Source organism: Neovison vison, chromosome 1 (assembly GCF_020171115.1).
Source record: "Neovison vison isolate M4711 chromosome 1, ASM_NN_V1, whole genome shotgun sequence".
Classification (NCBI taxonomy): domain Eukaryota; kingdom Metazoa; phylum Chordata; class Mammalia; order Carnivora; family Mustelidae; genus Neogale; species Neogale vison.
Window position 1 is genome coordinate 44,223,800 of NC_058091.1, and position 27,162 is coordinate 44,250,961.

The 27,162-nt window shown below is 36.0% G+C and overlaps 1 protein-coding gene across 5 annotated transcripts in view; it reads left to right on the forward strand.

Moving 5' to 3' along the window:
- SNX14 (sorting nexin 14) overlaps window positions 1-20,992 on the forward strand; it is an 83,864-nt gene extending 62,872 nt beyond the window's left edge. For all 5 annotated transcript variants that reach the window (XM_044246159.1, XM_044246184.1, XM_044246175.1 and 2 more), the window contains 11 exons: window positions 3,411-3,494; window positions 6,041-6,141; window positions 8,164-8,275; window positions 10,962-11,002; window positions 11,147-11,266; window positions 13,860-13,983; window positions 14,263-14,427; window positions 14,566-14,661; window positions 17,407-17,498; window positions 20,149-20,205; window positions 20,800-20,992. In XM_044246159.1, the coding sequence (XP_044102094.1) occupies window positions 3,411-3,494; window positions 6,041-6,141; window positions 8,164-8,275; window positions 10,962-11,002; window positions 11,147-11,266; window positions 13,860-13,983; window positions 14,263-14,427; window positions 14,566-14,661; window positions 17,407-17,498; window positions 20,149-20,205; window positions 20,800-20,838 (1,031 nt within the window). In that variant the 3' untranslated portion in view covers window positions 20,839-20,992. The remainder of the gene's footprint in view (window positions 1-3,410; window positions 3,495-6,040; window positions 6,142-8,163; window positions 8,276-10,961; window positions 11,003-11,146; window positions 11,267-13,859; window positions 13,984-14,262; window positions 14,428-14,565; window positions 14,662-17,406; window positions 17,499-20,148; window positions 20,206-20,799) is intronic.
- Window positions 20,993-27,162: the final 6,170 nt, after the last annotated feature.

A 27,162-nucleotide genomic window follows, 5' to 3' on the forward strand; every position in this document is an offset into this window, starting at 1 on the left:
GTTTGCTTGGTCATTGGGTAGCTCTATTTTCAACTTTTTGAGGAACTTCCGTACTGTTTTCCAGAGTGGCTACACCAGATTGCCTTCCCACCAGCAGTGTAAGAGGGTTCCCCTCTCTCTGCACCCTCGCCAACACCTGTCATTTCCTGACTGGTTAATTTTAGCCATTCTGACTGGTGTGAGGTGGTTTTGATTTGTATTTCCCTGATGCAGAGGGATGTTGAGCACTTTTTCATGTGTCTTTTGGCCATTTGGATGTCTTCATTGGAGAAATGTCTGTTCTTATCTTCTGCCCATTTCTTAATTGGGTTATTTGATTTTGGGTGTTGAGTTTGATAAGTTCTTTATATATTTTAGATACTAGCCCTTTATCTGATATGTCATTTACAAATATCTTCTCCTATTCTGTCAGTTGTCTTTTGGTTCTGTTGATTATTTCCTTTCCTGTACAAAAGCTGTTGATCTTGATGAAGTCCCAATAGTTCAGTTTTGCCCTTGCTTCCCTTCCCTTTGGCCATGTCTCTTAAAAGATGTCAATTACTCTGTATTTATCAGGAATGATAAAGATTTTTCCATTTCTAACTTTTACATGTGACTGCACTTCCAAAAGCTAAGTGTCTGAACAGAAAGTTCAGTGAAGGCTTAGGATTGTCTAGGTTATCTCTAGTACCACTTAGCTAATTAATTTGTTCAAACAATACATACTGAGTAGATGCGTTTGAGACATGTTGACAATGCAGCAAGGCATTTTGTGTAATGTTCTTTTAATGGTTTTGCTGCCATCATCATTAGCCATTACACTTAATTGACGAGGAGTAACGCATATTAGCAGTGTATCAGGTATTATACCAATTTCATTAAGACAACATTTCTCCTCTGTTGTTGTGGGCTAATTAGAATTTATAAAAATATGATAAAACACAGTGTGATCATTTTTCCTCATATTTTGCTATCTTTTTTCTTTTAGTTGTTTAGGTGTGAACTCAGAGAGAAGGGGGTAAATAGTGTCCTTAACAAGACAACTGTCACCACCCTGGGTTTTGTCTAAGAAATGGGGGCATTCAGTGTAAGCAAAAGCAAATCACAGTTGTCCACATGTTGGGAATGTTAGACAGAAAAATGAAGCTGAGCTTAGGAGGAGGGAATTGTCTTGTAAAAGAAGGAAAAAAGTGGCAGTGTTAGGGAATGGTTTTGAGAAACGAGACGAGTGACTAAGTATTAACATGAAGGTCAGTGCTAATAATTCCCCTTGTTTTTTCTTTTTTTAAATAGGTTTTGAAAATTTTTCTTAGAAGCTAATCCTATTTCAGGAAATAAAACATAGGATTAGGAAAGGAAGAATGCTCGAAGTAGCTATCTATGATTTTTCCTGTTATATCTAGGTACCAGACAGGGTCTTGCGCTGTCCAGCCAAGAGTCAGTGCCGCTTGATTTTGCTTTTGTTGCCATTCAGTCCTACCTGTTGCTTTACTAGCTTTGTTCTAATAAGCATAGAGACAAACCATTGTTGATACTATAGTCTGATTTCAGTTTCAAACATAGTTTTTTGTTCGTATCTTTGTCTGCTGTTTCGTGATTGGCATGTTAAGTGTCAGAAAGAATTGAAAAGAAATACTGTAGTTTCTGGGTTCAGCTACTTCTGTGCCTAGTATTTGAAGTCTGGCTTTTCCCACACTGTTCTCGTTTCTCAGGAAATTATTTTAAACTTGACTTTTCAGATATAAGTAAATTTATGTGAGCATGTAACACATCCTTTTCAAAGGTTTATATATGATATACTTTTAAATATACTTTTTGTTTTTTGGACAGACATTATTAATTTTTGTGCTTTATTTTTAGAAGTTTTCCTTAAAAATTTAACCATAAAATTTAAACCAAAAAGATCTTAAAACTAAGGATTATTTTTCTCAACAGTGCTGCAGACTTTGACTATCAATGTAATGTGCTTTTAGGAAGTTATGGCCCATGAGGGAAAAATAGTGCATCATTTAAATACTGTGCTGACTTTATAATGTAACAAAATAACAATTTTAGGATTTTAAAAAACAAAACTAATAAATATGATGTAGATCTTTTAAGACCAGTGTTGAAGAAGAAGAATTCAGTTTCCTTTTTTTTATTTGCCTTGCGCCCCTGACTTCTTCTTTTTTTTTTTCCCAATTTATTTATTTTCAGAAAAACAGTATTCATTATTTTTTTCACCACACCCAGTGCTCCATGCAAGCCGTGCCCTCTATAATACCCACCACCTGGTACCCCAACCTCCCACCCCCCCGCCACTTCAAACCCCTCAGATTGTTTTTCAGAGTCCATAGTCTCTCATGGTTCACCTCCCCTTCAGTTTCCTTTTAGATTGTGACTGTATCATGTTTTTTTCCTTTTTAAAGTTTTTATTTATTTATTTGAGGGAGAGAGAGACTGAGCAGACTGAGCATGAACAGGGGAAGAGGCAGGGGAGAGAGAAAGGGAAAGGCAGGCTCCTTCCTGAGCAAGGAGCCTCGTGCGGGGCTCTATCCCAGGGCATCATGACCTGAGTTGAAGGCAGATGCCGCCCAGGGGCCCCATCATGTTTTTTTCTAAATACAGTCTTTGTTTTTGGGTTATTGGTTGATTTTATACATTGCATTTCCAAATCTGTGCTAGAATGACATTAGATGCTAATAATAGCAGTTAACATTTTTGAGGTGCTTACTCTCTGCCATTCAGTCTACAGAAGTGATTTAGTGGATTATTTTATGTAATGGGTACAATTATTTTTATTCTAAGCAACTGAAGGCACAATGAGGTTAAGTTATTTGTTCAAGTTCACTTAGTAAACGGGGGAACTGGGGTTGGAATAGGTGGTCTGACCCAACTCATTCTGTAAACCGTTACTTTGTACTATTCAGTTTGGTAGGCACTAGCCACATGTATCAGTGAAAATTAAATTATATTAAAATTTTCATTCCTTACACGAGCCACATTTCAAATGATCAGTAACTACATGCGGTTAATAGTTACTATATTAATGCAGATAATATAAACCATTTTCAGAATTGCAGAAAGTTCTGTTGGATAGTGCTGTTCTGTACTCTTTTAGATCTGGACAATTGGTAAAGATTTGAGAGACCCAAAGTTGATTATAAGGCTTTTTGAAATACATTATTTATTTCTGTGACATTTTAAAAATTAATAATAATTGCATTATTTTTTAAAATTTGTCGGCTCTATGATTCTGTTGTAGAAAACTATTTGTTACTGAGATAACTTCATAAATAGGTAAAAATTATCAATTTCTTAAATTTAAAATTAAAATATGGGATAAAATATATTAATGTGATGTTAAGAAATAATAAATTGAGACTGGCATAATTTTTAATAGTAGTTTATAAAATTATTTATTACTTACTGTGTATTCATTCATTTTACAGTTGGGCATGAGCCTGAACATTGGTCTGTCTATAGAAGATACCTAGAATTCTATGTACTTGAATCAAAACTAACAGAATTTCATGGTATGTTGTTTTTGTATAAAGTGCTACATTGTAGCATTAGCTTTCTTGAACAAACTATTGAACTAGATTACGTTTTTTTATTTTAAGTAATTATATCAAGAAAATGTAACAGTGACACTTGCATACACTGCTATTCATATTAGGAATGTACTGTTTTTAACTTATTTTTGGCTTATTTTTTAAAAGTTTTTTCAATGCATATTTATTGCTTTTTATTTTTTATTAAAAAATTTTTTTTTAAGATTTCGTTTATTTACTTGACAGAGATAACAAGTAGGCAGAGAGGCAGGCAGAGAGAGAGGAGGAAGCAGGCCCCTTGCAGAGCAGAGAACCAGACATGGGGCTCGATTCCAGGACCCTGGGATCATGACCTGAGCTGAAGGCAGAGGCTTTAACCCACTGAGCCACCCAGGCGCCCCCATTTATTGCTTTTTCAATAATATTAAAATTTAAAAGATAGCTATTCTTTAAATATATTTTAGAAAAGGTTCTCTTTCCAGTTGAATTTTTGTTTATCTCAATGTGACAGAGAATTTAAACCAGGAATTTCAGAGTTGCTCTGTTCTTTCATCATTTTTCTTTTTTTTTTTTTTTTCACCATTTTTCTTGATAAACATGTTTGCTTTGCATCAGTGCAAATGTTTTGATTTAGCTCTTAGATTTGGAAATAAAATTTGTACAGTAATATTTCTTTTAAAGATAGATCAGTCAGAAAAGGGGAACATTGTTCCTTTTAGTTCTTCCCCTCACCTTTTAGTCTCTCTTATCCATTAATTTTAGTTAGTGTCAGGGATGTAGTTATGAAGTATTTACAGTCATTTTGTACGTTTTGTGTATATTTCTGTATTCATTTACTTATGAGACAGAGTGCAAGTGAGCACATTAGGTGGGGTGGGGAAGGGGCAGAGGGAGAGTGGGGGAGAGAAAGAGAATTTTAAGCAGGCTCCATGCCCAGTGTGGAGCCCGATGTGGGGCTCGATCTCACCATCCTGGGATAATGACCTGAGCCAAAGTCAAGAATCAGACATTAAGCTGACTCAGCCACCCAGGTACCCATGAATCTTTATTTTAGAGAAGCTTTATGGAGTGTCCCTGATTCAAATTTAGGTTGGTTCTGAATTGAGAAGGACAGGACAGGACCTTTTTTACCCTTCTTTACTAAAAGCAAAACCCATGATGAGGAGATTATTATAGGATGATAAAAAAATACAAGGTCGCATTCCAAACTCTTTGCTTAGATTTTGAATTCGTACTTGTCTTTAAATGGTTTTCTCTTTAGGGCGCCTGAGTGGCTCAGTTGGTTATCTGCCTTTGGCTCGGGTCATGATCCCAGGGTCCTGGGATGAGGTCCCAGGACCTGGCTCCTTGCTCAGTGGGAAGCCTGCTTCTCCCTCTGCCTGATGCTTGTGTGCTCTCTTCCTGCTTGTGTGCTCTCTTTCACACACACAAATAAAATCTTAAAAAAAAATGGTTTTCTCTTTGTCTCTGCCAGTCTTAAGCAGTACCATCCTTATCTCCTATCTCTGAGAACTTTTCCCTTGGATTGAGAGAAGACCTATAATCAGACTTTAAACCCCTAGATGAACCGAGGTTGGATTGCCAATAATATTTTCCTTTTTGGTATTTAAATTTCTGAAATCATCCCTGTTTGAGAAAACATGTCCATGGTTTGTTTGTTTTTTGTTGTTATTGTTTTAAGATTTTTTTTTTTTAATTTGATAGAGAGAGAGAGAGAGAGAGAGAGAGACAAAGGGAGTGGGGGGAGGGGCAGAGGGAGAGAGAGAATCTGAAGCAGGCTCTGTGCCCAGTGTGGAGACTGATGTTGAGCTCAATCTCATCACCCTGAGATCATGACCTGAGCCAAAACCAAGAGTTGGATGCTAAACCGACTGAGCCACAAGGCACCCCATGTCCATGATTTTTAAACTTTGTTTTTAATCCTGTGTTTAATCTTGTGTAGTATTAGCAACATGCTACCTTTTTTTCCCCATGAGAATAGGTATTTTTCTTTGTAAGATTTTGTCTCATTGAATCCCACCGTCTTCAAAATAATCTCATGGTATTTTTTTGAGGCTTTTTTACTAATAGTATAGAATGCGTAAATAAATCTGTGTCAACAGAGTTGGTGATCAGTTTGGTTATTAGTAGACTCAGGTTCTTGGGTCTAGACTTCTGACTTGAAGCTTATGGATTTTGTCAAGATTAATTAATTATTTAATTTACATTTAAAAAAAGATTATATTTATTTACCTGGCAGAGCGTGAGCAGGGGGAGCAGCAGAAGGAGAGGGAGAAGCAGACTCCCCACTTAGCAGGGAGCCCAATGCGGGGCTTGATCTCAGAACCCTGAAATCATGACCTGAGCCAAAGGCAGGTGCTTTACTGACTGAGCCACTCAGTTGCCCCTTGTCCAGGTTATTTAAAGGATAATGCCTCATCTCTATAAGAGGGAACATTATGAATCTGAATTTGCTGTAGTAAATTATAAATCAGGTTTTTAAAGTAGTAGTAGAACGTAGTAATAACTTTTATATATATTGATTTCAGGCACATTTCCTGATGCCCAGCTTCCTTCCAAAAGGATCATCGGCCCCAAAAATTATGAGTTCTTAAAGTCAAAGAGAGAAGAGTTTCAGGAATATTTACAGGTACAGTATCAACTCAGTTTAAAACGTTACTAATCATACAATTGTCTAATTTGTCTTTTTATCTCTTATGTATATATATTTTGTTTTACAGATACCTGTCAGTGTGGGTTTCTAAAATTCTTTTAAGATAGTTTTTTCCATGTGAAAATGAATTATTGTGAAAAGTACTTTTTAGGGGTTCCTGGATGGCTTAGTCGGTTAAGCATCCAACTCTTGATTTCAGCTCTGGTCATGATCTAAGTAAGGGTCATGAGATCAAGTCCTATGTCGGGCTCTACAGAAGCTTGTTTAAGATTCTCTCTCTTTCCCTCTACACCCCCCGCTTCTGCTTGTGCACTCTCTTTCTCTCAAAAAAAGAGTATACTTTTTGAAAAAATTGATGACCAATGAAATACCAGATATTTCTTAGAAGAAGAAAAATTATATGTTGGGTTTAGTTTAAAACTTTTGGCGCGAGAAGATAAAGAAAAAAAACTTGTATAAGATGAAATGCATTCTAAGTATACTGGGTAGTTTTTTTTTGTTGTTCTTATCTTTAAAAAAAAAATTATTATTTTTTTCAGTTATCTCTACCCAAAACCTGGGGTTTGAACTTAAAACCCCAAGATGAAGAGTCACATACTGTACTGACTAAACCAGCTAGGTGTCCCTTTTGTCTTGTTTTCTGTTTGATTTTGTGTTTAGCACTTCTGAACTTGTGAATCTTCCCTCCCATTTTATTCCTCAGTTTTTTTTCTTTTGCAATTTGTAGATGTTTTTCTGGTTTCTTGGGATCTCCTGATTCTCTACCAGTCACCACATGGAATTGAATTTTTTTTTCAGTGTGTGCACAGTGTTATGTAAACAATGTAATTGGTATGTTATTTCCATTGTTAGTACAGTCAGCCAAAATCAAGAGTGGGACGCTTAACTAAAATCTATTTAGACTTCTTTAAAATTAATGACCATCTTTCTTTATTTAATGAAGTGCATAAGACCAAAAAGTGGTTACTTTTTGTTGTTAAAAAAAATCTTTTTTTATTTGGGTACAGAATTTTGTAGATTTTATTGTGTTAAGTTAGCCAAATTTGGATGCCTTCTTGCCCAAAATAAGTACTTTTTAAATTAAAAATAATCATCAGTCTAAAGGGATATTTATATTTTATATCTTGTATTTGAACGGTTGCATGCTTCAACCCAGAAAATATTTGTTACATAATTTTTTGGTATAACTACTGCAATGATATTTGAACATTGTATATAGTAGTGTTAACCTTTGCCTTTGTTTGTACCATTAACCCATTATTTGTAAGAGCTAAATCTTTCTAAGGACTAGAGTACCATCTTCTAGAAGAGTATTTTCTGGTGATACGGAGCTTAAGGTCGCAGTTACTGGTATTTCATTTATACAAATTTCTGCCCATAAAGTTTTCTAACTGTTTCAAGTTACAAAACAATATTAGGTAAGACTGAGTTAATTTTGGCTTTAAAAAGTCAGTTTATCTTGTAAGAAAATAGTGTTGCAAGAAGAACAGACAACAGATTTTCCAAATTACTTCACATTTTACGCATTTAGTTTCCTGCAAAACCCTTTGTGTCAACGTCTTTTAATTATCAAGAAAGTTATATGATATTGTAGTATTTATTTTATAGTTGAGAAACAAAAACAATGTTAGCTAGTGTTTCATCTTCCTTCTTATGTATCAGGTACTATGCTAAATGCTTTATATTACAACCCTGTAAAGTAAGTAGCATTTTCATCTTACATGTAAGGAAACTCTTAAGTAATTTAGGAACTTAGTTTCTAGGGACACTTCACTGGTAAGTGGAAGAACTGGAATTCAAACCTTTTTGTGTCTGACTGTAGAGGCTGAAGTCTTAGCTGCTGTGCAGTACTATTCTTTCTACAAATGTAGCTTTGTTATTCTGAATATAAAATAGCTTTTGAGGATTAAATTTTTTTTTGTTGTTCTTATCATTGTAATATAGCTTTGATGATCCTTTTGAGATTTCCTCCTCCCTTTTTTCTTTTTTTCATTCAAGAAACTTCTACAACATCCAGAACTGAGTAATAGTCAACTTCTGGCAGATTTTCTCTCTCCCAATGGTGGGGAAACACAGTTTCTTGATAAGATACTACCAGATGTTAATCTTGGTAAGTCAGTTTAAAGAATCGTGTATATGAGGATAAACTGAAAATAATCAGCATTTCAGATTAATGTAGAGGAATAGCTTTATATAGTGAAGCCATGTGTCAAATTCTAACACACTTCTTATATACTGTTAGTAGGAATATAAATTGGGAACTATGTGGAAAAATAGTTTGGTATGAAACTGAATGACTTAGCAGTCCCTCTCTGAAATACGTTCTTTAGAGACTCTTTTATTCATATTGAAGAATGTTCATAGCATCATTGTTTTATAGCCAAACCTAGAAAAATGTTCATTACCAGTAGATCAGCAGATAAATTGTGATAGATTCATAAAATGAATACCTATAGCATGTAGCTATTTGCAACAAGATTGATAATCTTAAAAGCATGGTGTTGAATGAAAGAAGCAAGACACAGAAGAATATATACAGCATGATTTCTTTTATATAAAGTTCAGTATAGACCACAGTAATAAGGAAAGCAGGAAAAGTTTGAATAAAATTGTTAATAATGGAAGTAAAACAGTATTTCTAAGTATATTTTATATAATACAGTCTTAAGTACATATAGAACTAAACAAATGAATTAAATATTACAAATGGGCCTTTGGCTTTCATTTGTATCTCTTCAGATTAATACATTTAATTGAGCCAGAATACTTGGTGTTTGTGCATGGAGGTTTTCTTATCAGGGGAAAATGCGAGGTCATTTTATATTTGGTTATGTATGGTATTTAGGAGACAGAATTGGGTAGACATGGTTGGTTGCTGACTAGGTTTGACTGAAGGAGAAGAAATGATCAAAGATGACCCAGGTTTCTATTTAAACAATTGAAGGGATGCTGTTAACTTGCTGAGATAAGGAATAAATTGAGAGCAGTTCTGAACTTGTTGAGTTTACAGTTAAAGAAGATTTGTAAGGCAGGGAGGCCAGGAGATAGGCAAGGAGTAGAGATTTGAGTGTTATTTGAAATCAGATTGAGCAAATAAAATTGGCTCAAGGAAGAGCATGTAGAAGAGACAAAAAAGAACAGGATGAAGAAGCTCTGTAGTTTAAGGAACTTGGGAAATTCTTTTTTTTTTTTTTTTAATTTATTTATTTGAGAGGGAAAGAGTGAGCAGAGGGAGGGGGAGAGAAAGAATCTTCAAGTGGACTCCCTGCTGAGTGGGGAGCTTGTCAGAGGGGTCAATCCCAGGACCCTATGGTATGACCTGAGCCAAAATCAAGAGTCAGATGCTTAACCGACTGAGTATCCTGGTACCCCAGGTTCTTGGGGAATTCTAAGGAAGTAGGCATAGTTTATGGGGGTAGCAAAGGAAAAATAGTATGATGGGAGAGAGTTGGGTGGTTTTCATGTCGTAAAACAATCTCCCATTTTAATTTGTTATTGTGTCTCCTGCTATTGCTGAAAGTCTACTTTTTCTCAGTTGAACTGCAAGAAATTTTAAGTTACATTTATCAATTTTGACTAATTTTTACAGGCATTTCTAATGTTTGAAAAAATCTCAAGATGTTTGATATTTTAAAATAAGGGAACCTAGAGATAAGATCAAGAAGAAATTTTGGCAGGGCACCTGGGTGGCTCAGAGCTACTTACATAGTCAATGTGGGTTTGTTTGTTTTTTTTCTTAATTTTAAAGAGAGAGAGAGTGCGAGTGGAGGGGAGGGGCAGAGGGCGAGGGAGAGAGAGCATCTCTTAGGTGGGCTGCATGCTGAATGTGGAGCCTGACATGGGCTTGATCTCATGACCCTGAGATCATGACCTAAGCCAAAATTTAAGAGTTGGACACTTGACCAACTGAGCAACCCATGTGCCCCTAAATATCCAATGTAAATGTTGTAGCAGTTCTTAAAACTTTTTTGACTACCTTTGCATGCTTTTAGGTATCTTTATATATTCATTATTGTTTAAAATCTTTTGAAAACTTTTTTTTTTAAAGATTTTATTTATTTATTTGACAGAGAGAGAGATCACAGTAGACAGAGAGGCAGGCAGAGAGAGAGAGAGGAGGAAGCAGGCTACCTGCTGAGCAGAGAGCCCAATGAGGGACTTGATCCCAGGACCCTGAGATCATGACCTGAGCTGAAAGCAGCAGCTTAACCCACTGAGCCACCCAGGAACCCTTGAAAACATTTCTTATGGAAAATTTCAAATATACACAAAAGTAGAGAATTTTATATAATAAATTTCTCGTTCTGTTTCAGCTGTTCCAATACTTGGCTTGTTTAGTCCCTTCTGCCCCCCACCCCAATCCCACTGTATTATTTTAAGTAAATCCTAAATGTTATATCTATAAATAGTTAAGAATACCATATTTATTATAAATTTCTATTGAATGTGAAATGGTAAATTATTAATTTTTTACTTTTTACTTGGCTGTTTAGTATTTAAAATTACCTAGTGAAGGGGCACCTGGGTGGCTCATTTTGTTAACAATCTGCCTTTGGCTCAGATATGATCCCAGGGCCCTGGGATTGAGCACCACATTGCGGGGGGAGTTGCTCAGCAGGGAGTCTTCTTCACCCTCTCCCTCTCCCTGCTGCTCCCCCTGATTGTACTTTATGTCTCTCTGTCAAGAAAATGAATAAAGTCTTAAAAAAAAAAAAATCACCTAGTGAAGTATACATGTAAGTAATTCTGAGATACATTATACCTTCATAAAATTAATATTTTATTTTTAATTGCAGGAAAAATTATAAAGTCTGTTCCTGGAAAACTAATGAAAGAGGTGAATAACTGATTTATGTATATTCTGTAACATGATAGTTATAAGCACATCTAAATATCAGTGAACTTTTAACGGGTTATATGATTATTAAAAATTATAATCTTGATTTTGTATTTTCATATCATGATTTCTGTATCCCAACAGAAAGGTCAGCATTTGGAACCTTTCATCATGAATTTTATTAATTCTTGTGAATCTCCAAAGCCTAAACCGAGTAAACCGGAACTGACTATTCTCAGCCCTACTTCAGAAAACAACAAGAAGGTAGTGTGTTTTGACTTAGAGTCATGAAGTTTGAAGTTGTCCTACTTGAAACTTTTCCATTATAGGGAATGTTGGTGTTAATGAAATGAATGGGACTTATATCTTTTATGTGAATATCAGTTGTGCAGTTAAAGAGGGTATTTTATGCAGTGTCTGCCTCTGTAACAGGTAAGTGTTTCTTTTGCTAATGGTATTTATAAACTTATGCCATTTCTGTATTGGGGGGATATTTTTAAGGTGGTTTTCTTAGGTTGTAAATCAACAGCAGCCAATACTCAAATTAATTGATATAATGTATTTATATTGATTTGATGTTTATTTTATCTCATTTCAATGGCTTATGTAATACTTAATCCATTCATTAAGCAGGTATATTATCGTGTGCCTATTGTTGAGTACAAGGCACTAGAAAATGAAGATACATTTCCAGTTTGCAGCAAGCTCACTTTAGGGATTCCTGGGTGGCTCAGTCAGTTAAGTGTCTGCCTTTGGCTTAGGTCATGATCCCAGGGTCAAGTTGTACATTGGGCTCCTTGCTCAGTGGGGAGTCTCCTTCTCTCTCTGCCTGCTAGTCCCCCCTGCCTGTGCTCTCTCTGGCGTGCACGTGCTCTCTCTCTCTCTCTCTGACAAATAAGTAAAATGAAATAAAAAACAAAGGATGCTCACTTTAGTTCCAGAATAGTGCTTAGCATGGGGAGCTGTTGAGCTCAAAGGCTAGCCCTCCCCCTTCCTGCAAAGCCTCACCTTTTTGTTATTACTATAAAAGATATTTTTCATGTTTTTCTACTTTATAACTTCCTTTTGGGTAAACAAATAGTTAATTTTTGTGTATTGATTTTTTAAAAATTCAGTAGCCTTGCTAGACTTGTATTAACTTTAGTAATACATCTATTAATTCTTTTAGATTTGCACACTTACATGCAAATGATGGTTTTGTTTCTCATGGCTATGAACTACTATACAAAGGGCATGATTTCAGTGTTTCACCATTAAACCATATAGCATAACATAGCTTTTTTCATATATATTCTTTATAAATAAGGGTAAGGAAGTTTACATTCCTGTTTGTGGGTGGCCTTGGCCTATAATTTTTCTTTCTCGTTCTATCCTTGTCACATTCTGGTATCAGTTGTATTAACCTTTTTCTGTTTGCTGGTAAAGTTATAATTGGAATTAGTAGTTCTTCAAATAATTGGTAGAACTGATTGTTAAAGTCACCTAAGCCTTGAGTTTTGTTTATAGGAAGGTTTTTTAAAAAGCCAATTTAATTTCTTTAATGAATGTAGTATTCTTCAGATTTGTTGTGTGAGTCAGTTTTTTGCCTCCAAAGATTTTATTTATTCACCTGAGAGAGAGACAGAGTGTGTGTGTGTGTGTGTGTGTGTGTGTGTGTATGTGTGTATGGTGTGTGTGAGAACTTGGGGAAGAACAGGGAGAGGCACAAGCAGACTCCCGAGCTGAGTGTGGAGCCTGATGCAGGGCTTGATCCCATGACCCCAAGATCACAACCTGAGCTGAAACCAAGAGTCAGGGCCAATCATCTGAGCCACCCAGGTGCTGCCCCAAAATGAGTCAGTTTTGATAAATTTTATATATATTTTTTTAAATGAGGGGGAGGGGCAGAAGGAGAGGCGGGGAGAGAGAGAGAATGAATATCTTAAGCAGGTTCTACACCCCGCTTGGAGCCTGATGCAGGGTTCCATCTTAACAACCGTCAGATTGTGACCTGAGCCAAATCAAGAGACAGACCCTTAACCAGCTGAGCCACCTAGACACCCCAATAGGTTATATTTTTCAATACATTTTTTTATTCTATCTTAATTTGAAATTTTTTTGGCCTAAAGTTATTTTTTTCTGACATCTGTAGCTATGTCCCCTTTGATTTTTTTAGTATTATTTCTGTCTTTTTCTTTTTTTTTCTTTTGATCAGTCTTGCCAAAGATTTTGTCCTTTTCATCTTTTGACTTGTCGATCTTTTCTATCAAACTTTAGTTCCTTGATTTCTGCTATTTTATTATTATTACCAATAATACACTTTTTTGCATATCCTGGGAGTAAGTAGGGCTGAGGTTTAGTTGCATTTCATCATTTTCTACTATAAGTAATTTTCTACATCTTGTTTTCACACTGATTAGGCATTTCTGGACTGTGATTATTATTGTCCAAATAAATTTTGGTTAAAGCTAAGTATTCATATCTAAACACCTTTAATTGTGGATTATAATTTGTTAAGTCATGTTAGTTTTAAAATTAGCTGTCATCAATATATTTCCACATCTTTATGTGTTCATTTGCTCCTTCTGATGTTCAAAAAAAGAGTTTCTTCATGAATAATGAATTACCTTTGTGTCTAAATCTCCTTGTGTCTAAAATTAATGCAGACTTTTATATATTATTTTGGGAGGAATATGTATTTTTTATTCAATGTGGGGGATAAACATGAAACTTTAGAGGCAGAGCTTAATCTATCTGATAATTCTGTTTTGATTGGAAAAGTGTAAGTGCCTGTGCTCTGTTCACATTAGCTTTAGTGATTGTTACCATCAGGTGTAATAAACTATTCATCTCTTTATTATTTCAATTTTTACATTAGCTTTTCAGTGATCTGTTTAAGAATAATGCAAACCGTGCTGAGAATACAGAAAGAAAGCAAAACCAGAATTATTTTATGGAGATGATGACTGTAGAAGGAGTCTATGATTACCTGATGTATGTAGGTAGGTAAGATACATGTGGTTACTGTGAAGACGTATTTTTCATTTATGTATCGTTTCTTCTGTGATACAAATTAATAATGCTCTTCACTATTGTCCCATTGTAACTTCTTTTTAAATTGAAGATACTTCTTTTATAAGAATTTTATATAATTGGGTCTTGAACATACTAAAGTTACTAACGTTTACAAATGAAATATTGACCATTTATGGTTTATTATACTGGAGAATGTTTAGAATATCTGTTTATCATAACAGAATATTTTATATCATCCTTCTCAGGACGGGTGGTCTTCCAAGTTCCTGACTGGCTTCATCATCTCTTAATGGGAACTCGAATCCTGTTTAAAAACACCCTGGAAATGTACACTGACTACTATCTTCATTGTAAACTAGAACAACTGTTCCAAGAGCACCGTTTGGTCTCACTCATAACACTTCTCAGAGGTTTGTATTTTGTCATGTGTTTGTTTCATGTTTAATGTGCTTTTGTGTCTTGCTTTTCATTGGTTTCGTAGGATTTCTGTAATGAAGTAATTTGTAACAGGTAAAAATTCTAGCGAATATTTTTTTGTCTCTTTTTAGATGCTGTATTCTGTGAAAACACTGAACCTCGCTCTCTCCAAGATAAGCAAAAACGAGCAAAACAGACTTTTGAAGAAATGATGAATTACATTCCAGGTATAATATTTAAGTAGTTTAATATAGACAAGCATTTCTTTGAGATCACAATGTATAGCAATTTTCTTTTAAGATTCTATTTGGAGAGGACGCCTGGGTGGCTCAGTTGGTTGGGCGACTGCCTTTGGCTCAGGTCATGATCCTGGAGTCCTGGGATCAAGTCCCATATCCAGCTCTCTGCTTAGCAGGGAGTCTGCTTCTCCCTCTGACTCTCCTCTTCTCATGCTTGCGCTTGCTCTCTCTCTCTCAAATAAATAAAATCTTAAAAAGATTTTATTTGGAGAGAGAGAGCAAGCACATAAGTTAGGGGAGGGGCAGAGGAAGAGGGAGAGAGAGAATCTCAAACAAACTGCACCAAGTGTGGAGCCTTATGTGGGGCTCAATCTCAAAACTCCAGATCATGATCTGAGCTGAAATCTAGAGTTAGATGCCTAACCAGCTGAACCATCCAGGCACCCCACAAGGTATATTGGATTATTGAAACTTAATTTTTATTTTGAGTTACCATTTTAGAAATGGTTACAGAAACCAAGTAAAATTAACTTATTAGTTAATTAAATTTGGTTTTTATGATATAAGCACTATGAACTAAGAAAGGCTTTTGCTAATACAGTAGCCAGATTCTTGTAGCAGCAACTTCAATCAGTAAGTGATATGTTTGTGGGACAGTTGGAATCCTGCCACCCACTATGCTCTGAGAAGAACTACAATAGTGTTTATAAGTAAAAGATCAGAATTAATTCATTCATTCTAAATTTACTGATCCACATGTCAGGCATTGTGTGGAGAGCAAGGGCTATAAAAGTATACTTGAGTAGTTCCGTCTAGCAGGAAGACAGGTATACAGACAAAACATACATGTGATGGAGGCATGTTCAAGTCACAGAGTATCTCAGAGGAAGAGAATGATCACTAAGGTAAAGGAGGTAGGCTTGAGCCATAAAATAAATGAATGGTAGTAACCTTTTATAGAGTGGGAAATACAAGGAAAAAACATCAAAGGGTCAAAGCAGAGGATACTTAGTTTAGAATATTTTGAGTGTGAATTGCCTGTACATTATTCAGGAGGAACTGTCTAATAAGGGGTTAGATATCCATCCAGGTTTTGAAATTAGAGAAACAAATGGTAAAAGATAGAGATAATGGGAGTTATGTGTAGTGGATAATCATGCCCAGAGAGAACATACAGAGTAGGACTTGAAGAGGCCTTTGGACTGTGTGTTAGAGAATCCTCATCATTGAACAATTAGTCTCTGAATAGTCCTGTTGCTCTTTATGAAGACAGTTAAGTTAAATCCCTGATCTGAATATAAAAGTGAATAGAAGCTATTTTGGGCTAAGTCTTCTGTAGGTAAATGATGAAATAATTTCTTACCTGTTTTGTAACAGCAGCCCTTAGCATTCATGGCTTTAACAGTCTTAGTTTTGATATTAGAGACAACACAGAAGCCAGTGGATGTATTAATTTATTATTTTGCTGAGGCACAAATCTGAATCACATCTACTTAAAGACTCCTTTGGAAGGAGTAATTTAGTGAGTAAACTTAGCATGTTTTCCTTTTGTTCTCTACCCCTCATTTCTTACTCAGGGACTCGTAAAGTATCCGAAAGGATCACTTATTTTTGTCCATTATGCTTCATGCATCTTAACTGGGAAATTCTATGTAGTATTGCTGAATTAGAGGATTCATAAAGATCCATATCAGGCTACATGTCATGAAAATATCAAGGATCTGCTATGCTTATTACAAATTTAATTTGGCCTTTGCTTCTTAGGGTTAGATTTATCTCCTAGAAGCAAACATAAGGTGAAAACTTTTTAAGAACGTAATTAATAGTTTTATTATTAAACTATTAATTAGCTTAATAATAACTTGGTGAGTGCTGTGAAGTGTGTAAACCGGGCGATTCACAGACCTGTATCCCTGGGGATAAAAATATATTATATGTTTATAAAAACAGGGGAAAGACAAATATTCGAACACTTTCTTTACTTAAGAATAATTTTATTTTCCTCTTCTGGGGAAAACATCCAGAGATTTTTTTTCAGTAAGTACTGACTCTTTGGTAAGAGAAATGATACATGACAGCTGTGCAATCAAACATGTATCAGAAATATTTGGATCCTAAATTAGTGTTTAAACATTTCCCCAAAAGATCGTTCTGTAAGATGGTTAGTAATAATTACACAAAAAGTACAAAAGTAAATTCAAGAGTTCACAGCCATTGAGGAAAGTCAATGTTCAAAAATTAAACTTCTTTTCTGATACTAAGATATTCAAATATTATGAAAAGTATGTCGAGTAAAAAATAGAAGCCATTTCTCCCTAATCAGTTTGGTATTAATACTCACATTTATCTGTGCATTTCTGTACATGTGTGTACAAATGTATACACAGACTTCTAGGATTTGGTTTTATTTGTTTTACCTGAATGGGATAACATAATATGTATTATTTTCTAACTGTCTTTTATCACTTAATAGTATAAGTAGATTTCTTTATTGCAACATTCTTCAGAGCTTGTAGTATACTTTGTGTATTGTGAATCTACCAAAGGGTGAGTTTCTTAACTTGACTGTAGAAGCCTTTTTTCTAGGAGCTCCTCGCAGAACACTAGTTTAGGAAATGCAGATTTATAGTTTTTGTGTAATACCTGGGAAACAGGGTGAAGATTTTGCTTTCTGGTCCAGTTAATGAGTCCCCTTATAATGTAAAATGTTTCACATTTGGTTTTCTCTTTTAGATCTGATAGTCAAGTGTATCGGTGAAGAAGCCAAGTATGAAAGCATCCGACTTCTCTTTGATGGCTTACAACAGCCAGTTCTCAATAAGCAGGTAAAATTCATCAAAGTACGTTAACTAGTGTTGGCTAGGTTTTTTTGTTTTTTTTTTTTTAATAAACATATAATATATTTTTATCCCCAGGGGTACAGGTCTGTGAATCACCCGGTTTACACACTTCACAGCACTCACCAAAGCACATACCCTCCCCAATGTCCATAATCCCACCCCTCTTCTCCCAACCCCCCTCCCCCCAGCAACCCTCAGTTTGTTTTGTGAGATTAAGAGTCACTTATGGTTTGTCTCCCTCCCAATCCCATCTTGTTTCATTTATTCTTCTCTTACCCCCTTAAGCCCCCATGTTGCATCACCACTTCCTCATATCAGGGAGTTCATATGATAGTTGTCTTTCTCCGCTTGACTTATTTCACTAAGCATGATACGCTCTAGTTCCATCCACGTTGTCGCAAATGGCAAGATTTCATTTCTTTTGATGGCTGCATAGTATTCCATTGTGTATATACACCACATCTTCTTGATCCATTCATCTGTTGATGGACATCTAGGTTCTTTCCATAGTTTGGCTATTGTGGACATTGCTCCTATAAACATTTGGGTGCACATGCCCCTTCGGATCACTACGTTTGTATCTTTAGGGTAAATACCCAGTAGTGCTATTGCTGGGTCATAGGGTAGTTCTATTTTCAACATTCTGAGGAACCTGCATGTTGTTTTCCAGAGAGGTTGCACCAGCTTGCATTCCCACCAACAGTGTAGGAGGGTTCCCCTTTCTCCGCATCCTCGTCAGCATCTATCATTTCCTGACTTGTTAATTTTAGCCATTCTGACGGCTGTGAGTTGATATCTCATTGTGGTTTTGATTTGTATTTCCCTGATGCTGAGTGATATGGATCACTTTTTCATGTGTCTGTTGGCCATCTGGATGTCTTCTTTGCAGAAATACCTGTTCATGTCCTCTGCCCATTACTTGATTGGATTATTTGTTCTTTGGGTGTTGAGTTTGCTAAGTTCTTTATAGATTTTGGACACTAGCCCTTTATCTGATATGTCGTTTGCAAATACCTTCTCCCATTCTGTCAGTTGTCTTTTGGTTTTGTTAACTGTTTCCTTTGCTGTGCAAAAGCTTTTGATCTTGATAAAATCCCAATAGTTCATTTTTGCCCTTGCTTCCCTTGCCTTTGGCGATGTTCCTAGGAAGATGTTGCTGCGGTTGAGGTCGAAGAGGTTGCTGCCTGTGTTCTTCTCAAGGATTTTGATGGAGTCCTTTCTCACATTGAGGTCCTTCATCCATTTTGAGTCTATTTTCGTGTGTGGTGTAAGGAAATGGTCCAATTTCATTTTTCTGCATGTGGCTGTCCAATTTTCCCAACACCATTTATTGAAGAGGCTGTCTTTTTTCCATTGGACATTCTTTCCTGCTTTGTCGAAGATTAGTTGACCCTAGAGTTGAGGGTCTATTTCTGGGCTTTCTATTCTGTTCCATTGATCTATGTGTCTGTTTTTGTGCCAGTACCATGCTGTCTTGATGGTGACAGCTTTGTAATAGAGCTTGAAGTCCGGAATTGTGATCCACCAACTTTGGCTTTCTTTTTCAATATTCCTTTGGCTATTTGAGGTCTTTTCTGGTTCCATATAATATTTAGGATTATTTGTTCCATTTCTTTGAAAAAGATGGATGGTACTTTGATAGGAATCGCATTAAATGTGTAGATTGCTTTAGGTAGCATAGACATTTTCACAATATTTATTCTTCCAATCCAGGAGCATGGAACATTTTTCCATTTCTTTGTGTCTTTCTCAGTTTCTTTCATGAGTTCTTTATAGTTTTCTGAGTATAGATTCTGTGCCTCTTTGGTTAGGTTTATTCCTAGGTATCTTATGGTTTTGGGTACAATTGTAAATGGGATTGACTCCTTAATTTCTCTTTCTTCTGTCTTGTTGTTGGTGTAGAGAAATGTTGGCTAGGTTTTTTGAAGGACCCACAGTAGGGTGTCTGGTATATTATTAATTGTGAAGTGATACTACATTAAATCAAGACAGGGCACGTCAGCCATTCAGATAGAAATAAACACTATTTTATCTCCTACTCTATTTTGCTGATTATTTTTTTAAATTAAATTTTCTGTTTTAATTTCAGTATAGTTAACATACGGCGTTGTATTAGTTTCACACATACATTATCACGGTTCAACAATTTTACACGTTACTCAGTGCTCATGGTGATAAGCACACTCCTTAAGCCCCATCACCTATTTCACCCGTCTGCATACCCATGTCACCTGTGGTAGCCATCAGTTCTCTACAGTTCAGAGGTGCTTTTTTTTTTCTTTATAACATGAGTTGTTTTGACTTAAACATAGATTCGATCATATACAAAATTCATGAAATAAAGCAAAAATTTAAAAATTAAGAATTCCATCATTTAGATTACATAGAATAAATTATATATATAGTTCAGTCTGTACATATTTTGTTGAGATCTTTATAGTTAAAATTTTGTGTCCTGCTTGTGTCTTTAACATTATGCAGCATAATAATAAAATGTACACATATGAAGACATGTGTATCTGAGTTCTATTCCCAGCCTTCTCGTTTAGAGGTAACCACAGCCCTGAATTTTGTTCTTATCATTTTTATGGCTTTTATCTAATGCCTTAAAATTTTTTTTGTGTGTGTGCTTTAGCTGACTTACGTTTTATTGGACATTGTGATACAAGAACTATTTCCCGAGCTCAATAAGGTAACAGAGAAGCAGTAGTTTTATTCTTAATGTTTTTAATGATATGCTGACATCTTAATTAGGGACACAAAAATCAAGGAAACCCTTGTGGCTATGATCCTTTTAAAAATAAACAGCCTTAATAAATGACTTCTTATATTTTCTTTTGTCAACATGGTTAGACATAGAGTTGGTTTTGGGGGGATAGGAAAGGAATAGCCTGTGTTTTGACTTTGTTCCTTCCTAATTATAAGCAGATAGGAACATTATACCCTGCAGAATCTTTCCGGAGGAAGGTGTAAGTTTAAATCCTAGCACTAGAAAGTTCCAAGCTCTTTAGGCTGTTCTCTGTCTGTAACACTGAAGGCTATATAAGTTAGACTTGAGTGTTTTGGGGCAGTTGAGCTTACGTGAACCCAAGAGTACAAAATGAGTTGGAATTGGAGAATGGTAATAATATTATTGTATTGAATCTGGAGGGGATATATATAAATCTATATATATCTATATATATCTTTCTTAGGTTAGGATATTTATACAGTGGAATCATTAGGCACTTCACAAATGAATCCTGTTTTGTTGTCTTCTATTAAGTAGATCTATTTCTACTTTTAGGTACAAAAAGAAGTTACCTCTGTGACGTCCTGGATGTAAGCATTTGGATTTGGGAAAGAATACCAGATAGATAACAAATTTATGCTGTGTAGTGTAGTATTTTCTTTTACTTTTGTATATTCTTGTATATATCATGTAATCCAGTGTCTGAAATTTTGATTTTTTGTTTTAATAAAGACTAACACAAACTTAATAATGGTCACAAGTGATTGGGTTTCATAGTCTCTTTTTTTTTTTTTTTTTTACCCGTTTTCCAAATTTTATAACAGCTGTCATTTGTCGTTGTTGTTTTTAAAGAGATAATTCATAATCCTCTTAGGGCAAACAGATAAAACAATACTCTGTATTCTGTCACTTTGAAAATATTTATGTTTAGTATGGAGAAACAGGAGTAAGATCTGTTTTGCTTTCTTATTTAGAGTTAATACATTTTAGTAGATTTTTTTTCTTCTTATTCCTATTTTCTATATTAGTTAACTACGTGCCTGTAAAGAAGACATTCTTTATGAGTTTTTCATAAGAAACAAAGGACTACTCCTTACTCTTTTTTGGATCAACAAGTAATAGACCTTTTGAAATGTGAACATTGACTACTTACAGATGTTTGTGATTATGGGGTTGCAGTTGCATTTTACTGAATGAATGTAGTAGCCATATTCCAAAATCTTATGTAAACAGTTTAGTCAAGTAGATTTTTGGTTTATGTCTGTTGTCTCTCCACACAGAAAATAATTGTATTTCTTGAGGAAAGTTAATTTAAAATTTTAGAGTCAGTGTTCAGAATTGTACTCACAATTCCCTCCCACGCTCTACTTTTCTCCTTGAAACAAATTTGTCTTTCAAGATTGAGAGTTTTGTATTTGCTAACTGGTTGTAGCATTCATTTAGAACACATTTACTGAGTTTCAGCTATGTATTAGATACTAAGCTAGGTAATACGAAACTAAATACAATTTAGAAATTAACCTATTTAGCCTGGGTGGCGCAGTTGGTTAAACGACTGCCTCCGGCTCAGGGCGTGATCCTGGAGTCCCGGGATCGAGTCCCACATCAGGCTCCCAGCTCCATGGGGAGTCTGCTTCTCCCTCTGACCTTCTCCTCGCTCATGCTCTCTCTCACTGTCTCTCTCTCTCAAATAAATAAAATAAAATCTTAAAAATAAAATAAAATAAAATAAAATAAAAGTTTAAAAAAAAAAAAGAAATTAACCTATTTAATACTATTCACTTATTTTTTTCCCAAGGTATTAAAAAAAATGGTTATTAGGTATTACAGTTTTTGAAAAGACTTTGTTAAGTAGTTTTTTTATATTTTTAATTGCTTGAAAATTCTAGAATATATATGAGTTTCTATGAATCAGTGCTTTAATACCAAGCCTTAAACATTTACTAATTTCTCAGGGATAGGTAGAAGATGAATCAGTTTAACTTCACATTTAGATCCATAGCATTTTAAATACTGTTATTTAAAATGTCATGGTAAACTGGAAAAATAAAATATTTTACAGCCCTTTTTATGCCATTCTTACCTACTGTCCTATAAATTGTGATGTTCTCTTTATTTAGATGAGAAAAATGTTGTTAGGAGTGCATTATTCTGCATGGGCTGCCATAATGAAATACCACAGACTGGGTGGCTTAAACAACAAATGTATTTCTCACAGTTCTGGGGGGTAGAAGTCCAAGAAGAGGTGCTGACAAGGTAGGTTTCATTCTGAGTCCTCTTCTTTTGGTTTGCATTTGTCCACCTTCTCACATGTGCCCCTGACCTCTTTGTGTAGGTGTGAGGGAGGAGAGAAGGAGATCTCTCCGATCTCATTTAACCTCGATTACCTCCTAAAGGACTCATCTCCAAATATGGAGAATTTTTGTGTTAAAGTGGTTTTGGGCTTCAACATTAGAGGTTTTTGTTGTTGTTTTAAGATTTTATTAATTTATTTGAGAGACAGAGCATGAGCGGGGAGCAAGACAGAGAGAGAGGAAGAAAGAGGGGGAGAAGCAGAATCCTTGAGGATCTGGGAGCCCAACATGGGACTCAATCCCAGGACTCCAGGATATTGACCAGAGCTGAAGGCAGATGCTTAATGGAACCACCCAGGTGCTCCCAACATAAGAATTTTAGGAGGATACAATTCAGTTAATAGCAGTGGTTGAGCTCTTATTTAAAGAAAATATGATGTGTAAAAATCTACACATACAAAAGTAATCATTCACATTATAAAAGAAAAAGGAACTAGATGCAGTCTCTGTCAGCCAGGCATTTATCTACATTATCACATTTTATTTTATTTTTATTTTTTAATTTTTTATTTATTTTTATAATTTCTTTTCAGTGTTCCTGAATTCATTGTTTATGCACCGCACCCAGTGCTCCATGCAATACATGCCCTCCTTAGTACCCACCACCAGGCTCATCTAACCCCTCACCTCCCTCCCCTCCAAAACCCTCAGTTCGTTCTGCAGAGTCCACAGTCTCTCATGGTTCATCTCTCCCCCCCACCCACTTTCCCCCAACTCCCTTCTCCTCTCTATCTTCCTATGTCCTCTGTGTTATTCCTTATGCTCCACAAGTAAGTGAAACCATATGATAATTGACTCTCTTTGCTTGACTTATTTCACTCAGCATGCTCTCTTCCAGTCCCAACCATGTTGATACAAAAGTTGGGTATTCATCCTTTCTAATGGAAGCATAGTACTCCATTGTATCTCTGGACCACATCTTCCTTATCCATTCGTCCGTTGAAGGGTGTCTTGGTTCTTTCCACAGTTTGGTGATTGTGGCCATTGCTGCTGTGAACATTGGGGTACAGATGGCCCTTCTTTTCACTACATCTGTATCTTTGGGGTAAATACCCAGTAGTGCAATTGCAGGGTCATAGGGTAACTGTGTTTTTAATTTCTTAAGGAATCTCCAACTGTTTTCCAAAGTGGCTGTACCAACTTGTATTCCTACCAACAGTGTAAGAGGGTTCCCCTTTTTCCACATCCTCTCCAACACATGTTGTTTATTGTCTTGTTAATTTTGGCCATTCTAACTGGTGTATGGTGGTATCTCAATGTGGTTTTTTTTTTTTAAAGATTTTATTTATTTATTTGACAGAGAGAGATCACAAGTAGTCAGAGAGGTAGGCAGAGAGAGAGGAGGAAGCAGGCTCCCTGCTGAGCAGAGAGCCCGATGCGGGCTTCGATCCCAGGACCCTGAGATCATGACCTGAGCCGAAGGCAGTGGCTTAACCCACTGAGCCACCCAGGCGCCCTCTCAATGTGGTTTTGATTTAAATCTCCCTGATGGCTAGTGATGATGAATATTTTTTCATGTGTCTGTTAGCCATTTGTATGTCTTCATTGGAGAAGTGTCTGTTCATATCTTCTGCCCATTTTTTGACATGATTATCTGTTTTGTGTGTGTTGAGTTTGAGAAGTTCTATATAGATCTTGGATATCAGCCCTTTGTATTTATCATCCATCACAGTAATTGTGAGATGATACTATTTCTATATTATCAGTAAGGATATTAAAGCCAGAGAGAGGAGTGAAGTTAGAATTCAAACTTAGATTTGTCTTTCATCTTCATGTGATTGTTAGTGTTGCCCCATAAAAGAAGCTTTTATTTCCAAAAGTAGGCACTCTTTGGATCCTTTTTAAAAAGCATGTTCTCCAGTCATTTCAAGTATTTACTTTGTACATTACTTTCTCTCTATCTTTATGTGTGTCCTCTAGTACATAAGCTTCACATTTTGAAATGTGTTTGTAGAAACAATGATCAGTGTTTCTGGTTGAGGGGATAAAATGAAAAATAGATGGAAAGATGTTTTCAGATTTAAAAGGACATTATAAAATTGTGTTTTCTTTTTTTTTTTTTTTAAAGATTTTATTTATTTATTTGATAGAGAGAAATCACAAGTAGGCAGAGAGGCAGGCAGAGAGAGAGAGGAGGAAGCAGGTTCCCTGCCGAGCAGAGAGCCCGATGCGGGACTCGATCCCAGGACCCTGAGATCATGACCTGAGCCGAAGGCAGCGGCTTAACCCACTGAGCCACCCAGGCGCCCCAAAATTGTGTTTTCTATATAATCATTTATAGATACCCAGAGGTTCTGAGAAATGATTGAAAGCAAGCACTTAAATTACCATTTATTGACTTACTAAAAACCACTTGATTTTACGATAGAAATATAAATAGAAGTCCAATTCCCCACTGTTCTTAGCAGATTGTGTAATGATGTATATACAAGTTGTAATTTCAGATATAGTCAACATTAGCATAATGATTGACTTAAATGAATGGATGAAAAAATGAATAGGTCTTGCTAGTTCACTGTATTCCCTTTCAGGTCTGCTTTTTATAATGTATCCAGTAATCTCTTTGACAGTGCTGGATATACAAAGGAGAAATCTTTAACCTGCGGCCTGTGAGTTCCAGGGAAAAATAGTTTATTTTTATTTTTTTTTTTTCTTAACTTGATATTTATGGGTTTTTTTCTGCCAAACACTTCAGGTAATGGTTGTGTATTTCAGTGACACCCTATTTAATTAAAGCAGTGGCAGGCAGGATTTGGCCCTAAAGCTATGCTTTGCTAGTCCCTGATGTAGAAGAACAAAAGAGGGAAGAAAAGGAATACTGTTAGAAAAATTACAATTACCTTCATATTAGGGAACGGGGGAATTGAATCTTTGGAGAAAGGCAACTATCTTTTTTTTAAAATTTAAATTCAATTTAATTAACTTGTAGTTGTTACTAGTTTCAGAGGTAGAATTTAATGATTCATCAGTTGCATATAACAACCAGTGCTCATTCCATCAAGTGCCCTTCTTCGTGCCCATCACCCAGTTATCCCATCCCTATCTGCCTCCCCTCTAGCAACCCTGTTTGTTTCCTATAGTTAAGAGTCTATTATGGTTTGTCTCCCTCTCTGATTTTGTCTTATTTTTCCTTCCCTTCCATTATGTTCATCTGTTTCGTTTCTTACATTCCACATGTGAGTGAAATCATATGATACTTGTCTTTCTCTGACTGACTTATTTCACTCAGCATGATACCTTCTGGTTCCATCCACGTCATTGCAGATGGCAAGATTTCATTCTTTTTGATGGCTGGGTAATACTCCATTGCATATATATACCACATCTTCTTTATTCATTCATCAGTTGTTGGACATCTGGGCTCTTGCAATAGTTTGGCTATTGTGGACATTGCTGCTACAAACATTGGGTGCAGGTGCCCCTTCAGAATACTATGTTTGTATCCTTTGGATAAATCCCTAGTAGTACAATTCCTAGGTCATAAGGTAGCTCTATTTTTAGTTTTCTGAGGAGCCTCCATACCGTTTTCCAGAGTGGTTATATCAGTTTGCATTCCCACCAACAGTGTGAGAGGGTTCTGTTTTCTCTATAGCCTCACCAATCTGACAGTGCCAAATGATGTTGAACTTTTCTTTTTTTTTTTTTTTTTAATGTGGCTGTTGGCCATTTGTATGTCTTTTTTTTTTTTTTTTTAAAGATTTATTTATTTATTTATTTGACAGAGATCACAAGTAGGCAGAGAGGCAGGCAGAGAGAGAGGAGGAAGCAGGAAGCAGGCTCCCTGCGAGCAGAGACCCTGATGCGGGGCTTGATCCCAGGGTCCCAGGATCATGACCTGAGCCGAAGGCAGAGGCTTTAACCCACTGAGCCACCCAGGCACCCCTTGTATGTCCTTTTTAGAGAAATGTCTGTTCGTGTCTTCTGCCCATTTCTTGACTGTATTTTTTGTGTGTGGGGGGGGTAAACCACCTCCTTTTGACTGCATCAGATAAGAAAATTGGTGCCTTTTGATTTGTTATACTTGAGCCAAATCAGCTTCCAAAATGTATCCTATATTACCAGTACAAAAATAACGTTTATTATAATCTTCCATTTGCAAAATGTGTAAGTCACAGAAGCTGGTGGTTGCTTCAGGGTTGCCCCAGCTGATTGTATGTATTGTGCCAGGGGACTGTTAAAGGGATGAACTATGTCCCCTGAAAAGATGGCAGGGCTTTGGTCCTCATCCCTAGTACCTGTGAATGTGACCTTATTTAGAAATAGTGTTTTGCAGGTGACCAAAATGAAGTCATTATAGTGGGCCTAATCCAGTATGACTTTATCCTAATAAAAGGGGATAGAGGGGTACCTGGGTGATGCAATCAGTTAAGCATCCAGCTCTTGGCTTCAGCTCCAGCTATGAACTCAGGGTCATGAGATCAGGCCCTGCGTCAGGCTCTGTGCTCATCAGGGAGTCTGCTTGAGAATCTGATTTCCCCTCTCTCTCTGCCCATCCTGCTTGTGCTTTCTCTCTTGCTCTCTCAGATTAAATAAATAAATCCTGAGAAAAAATGAGGGTGGGCAT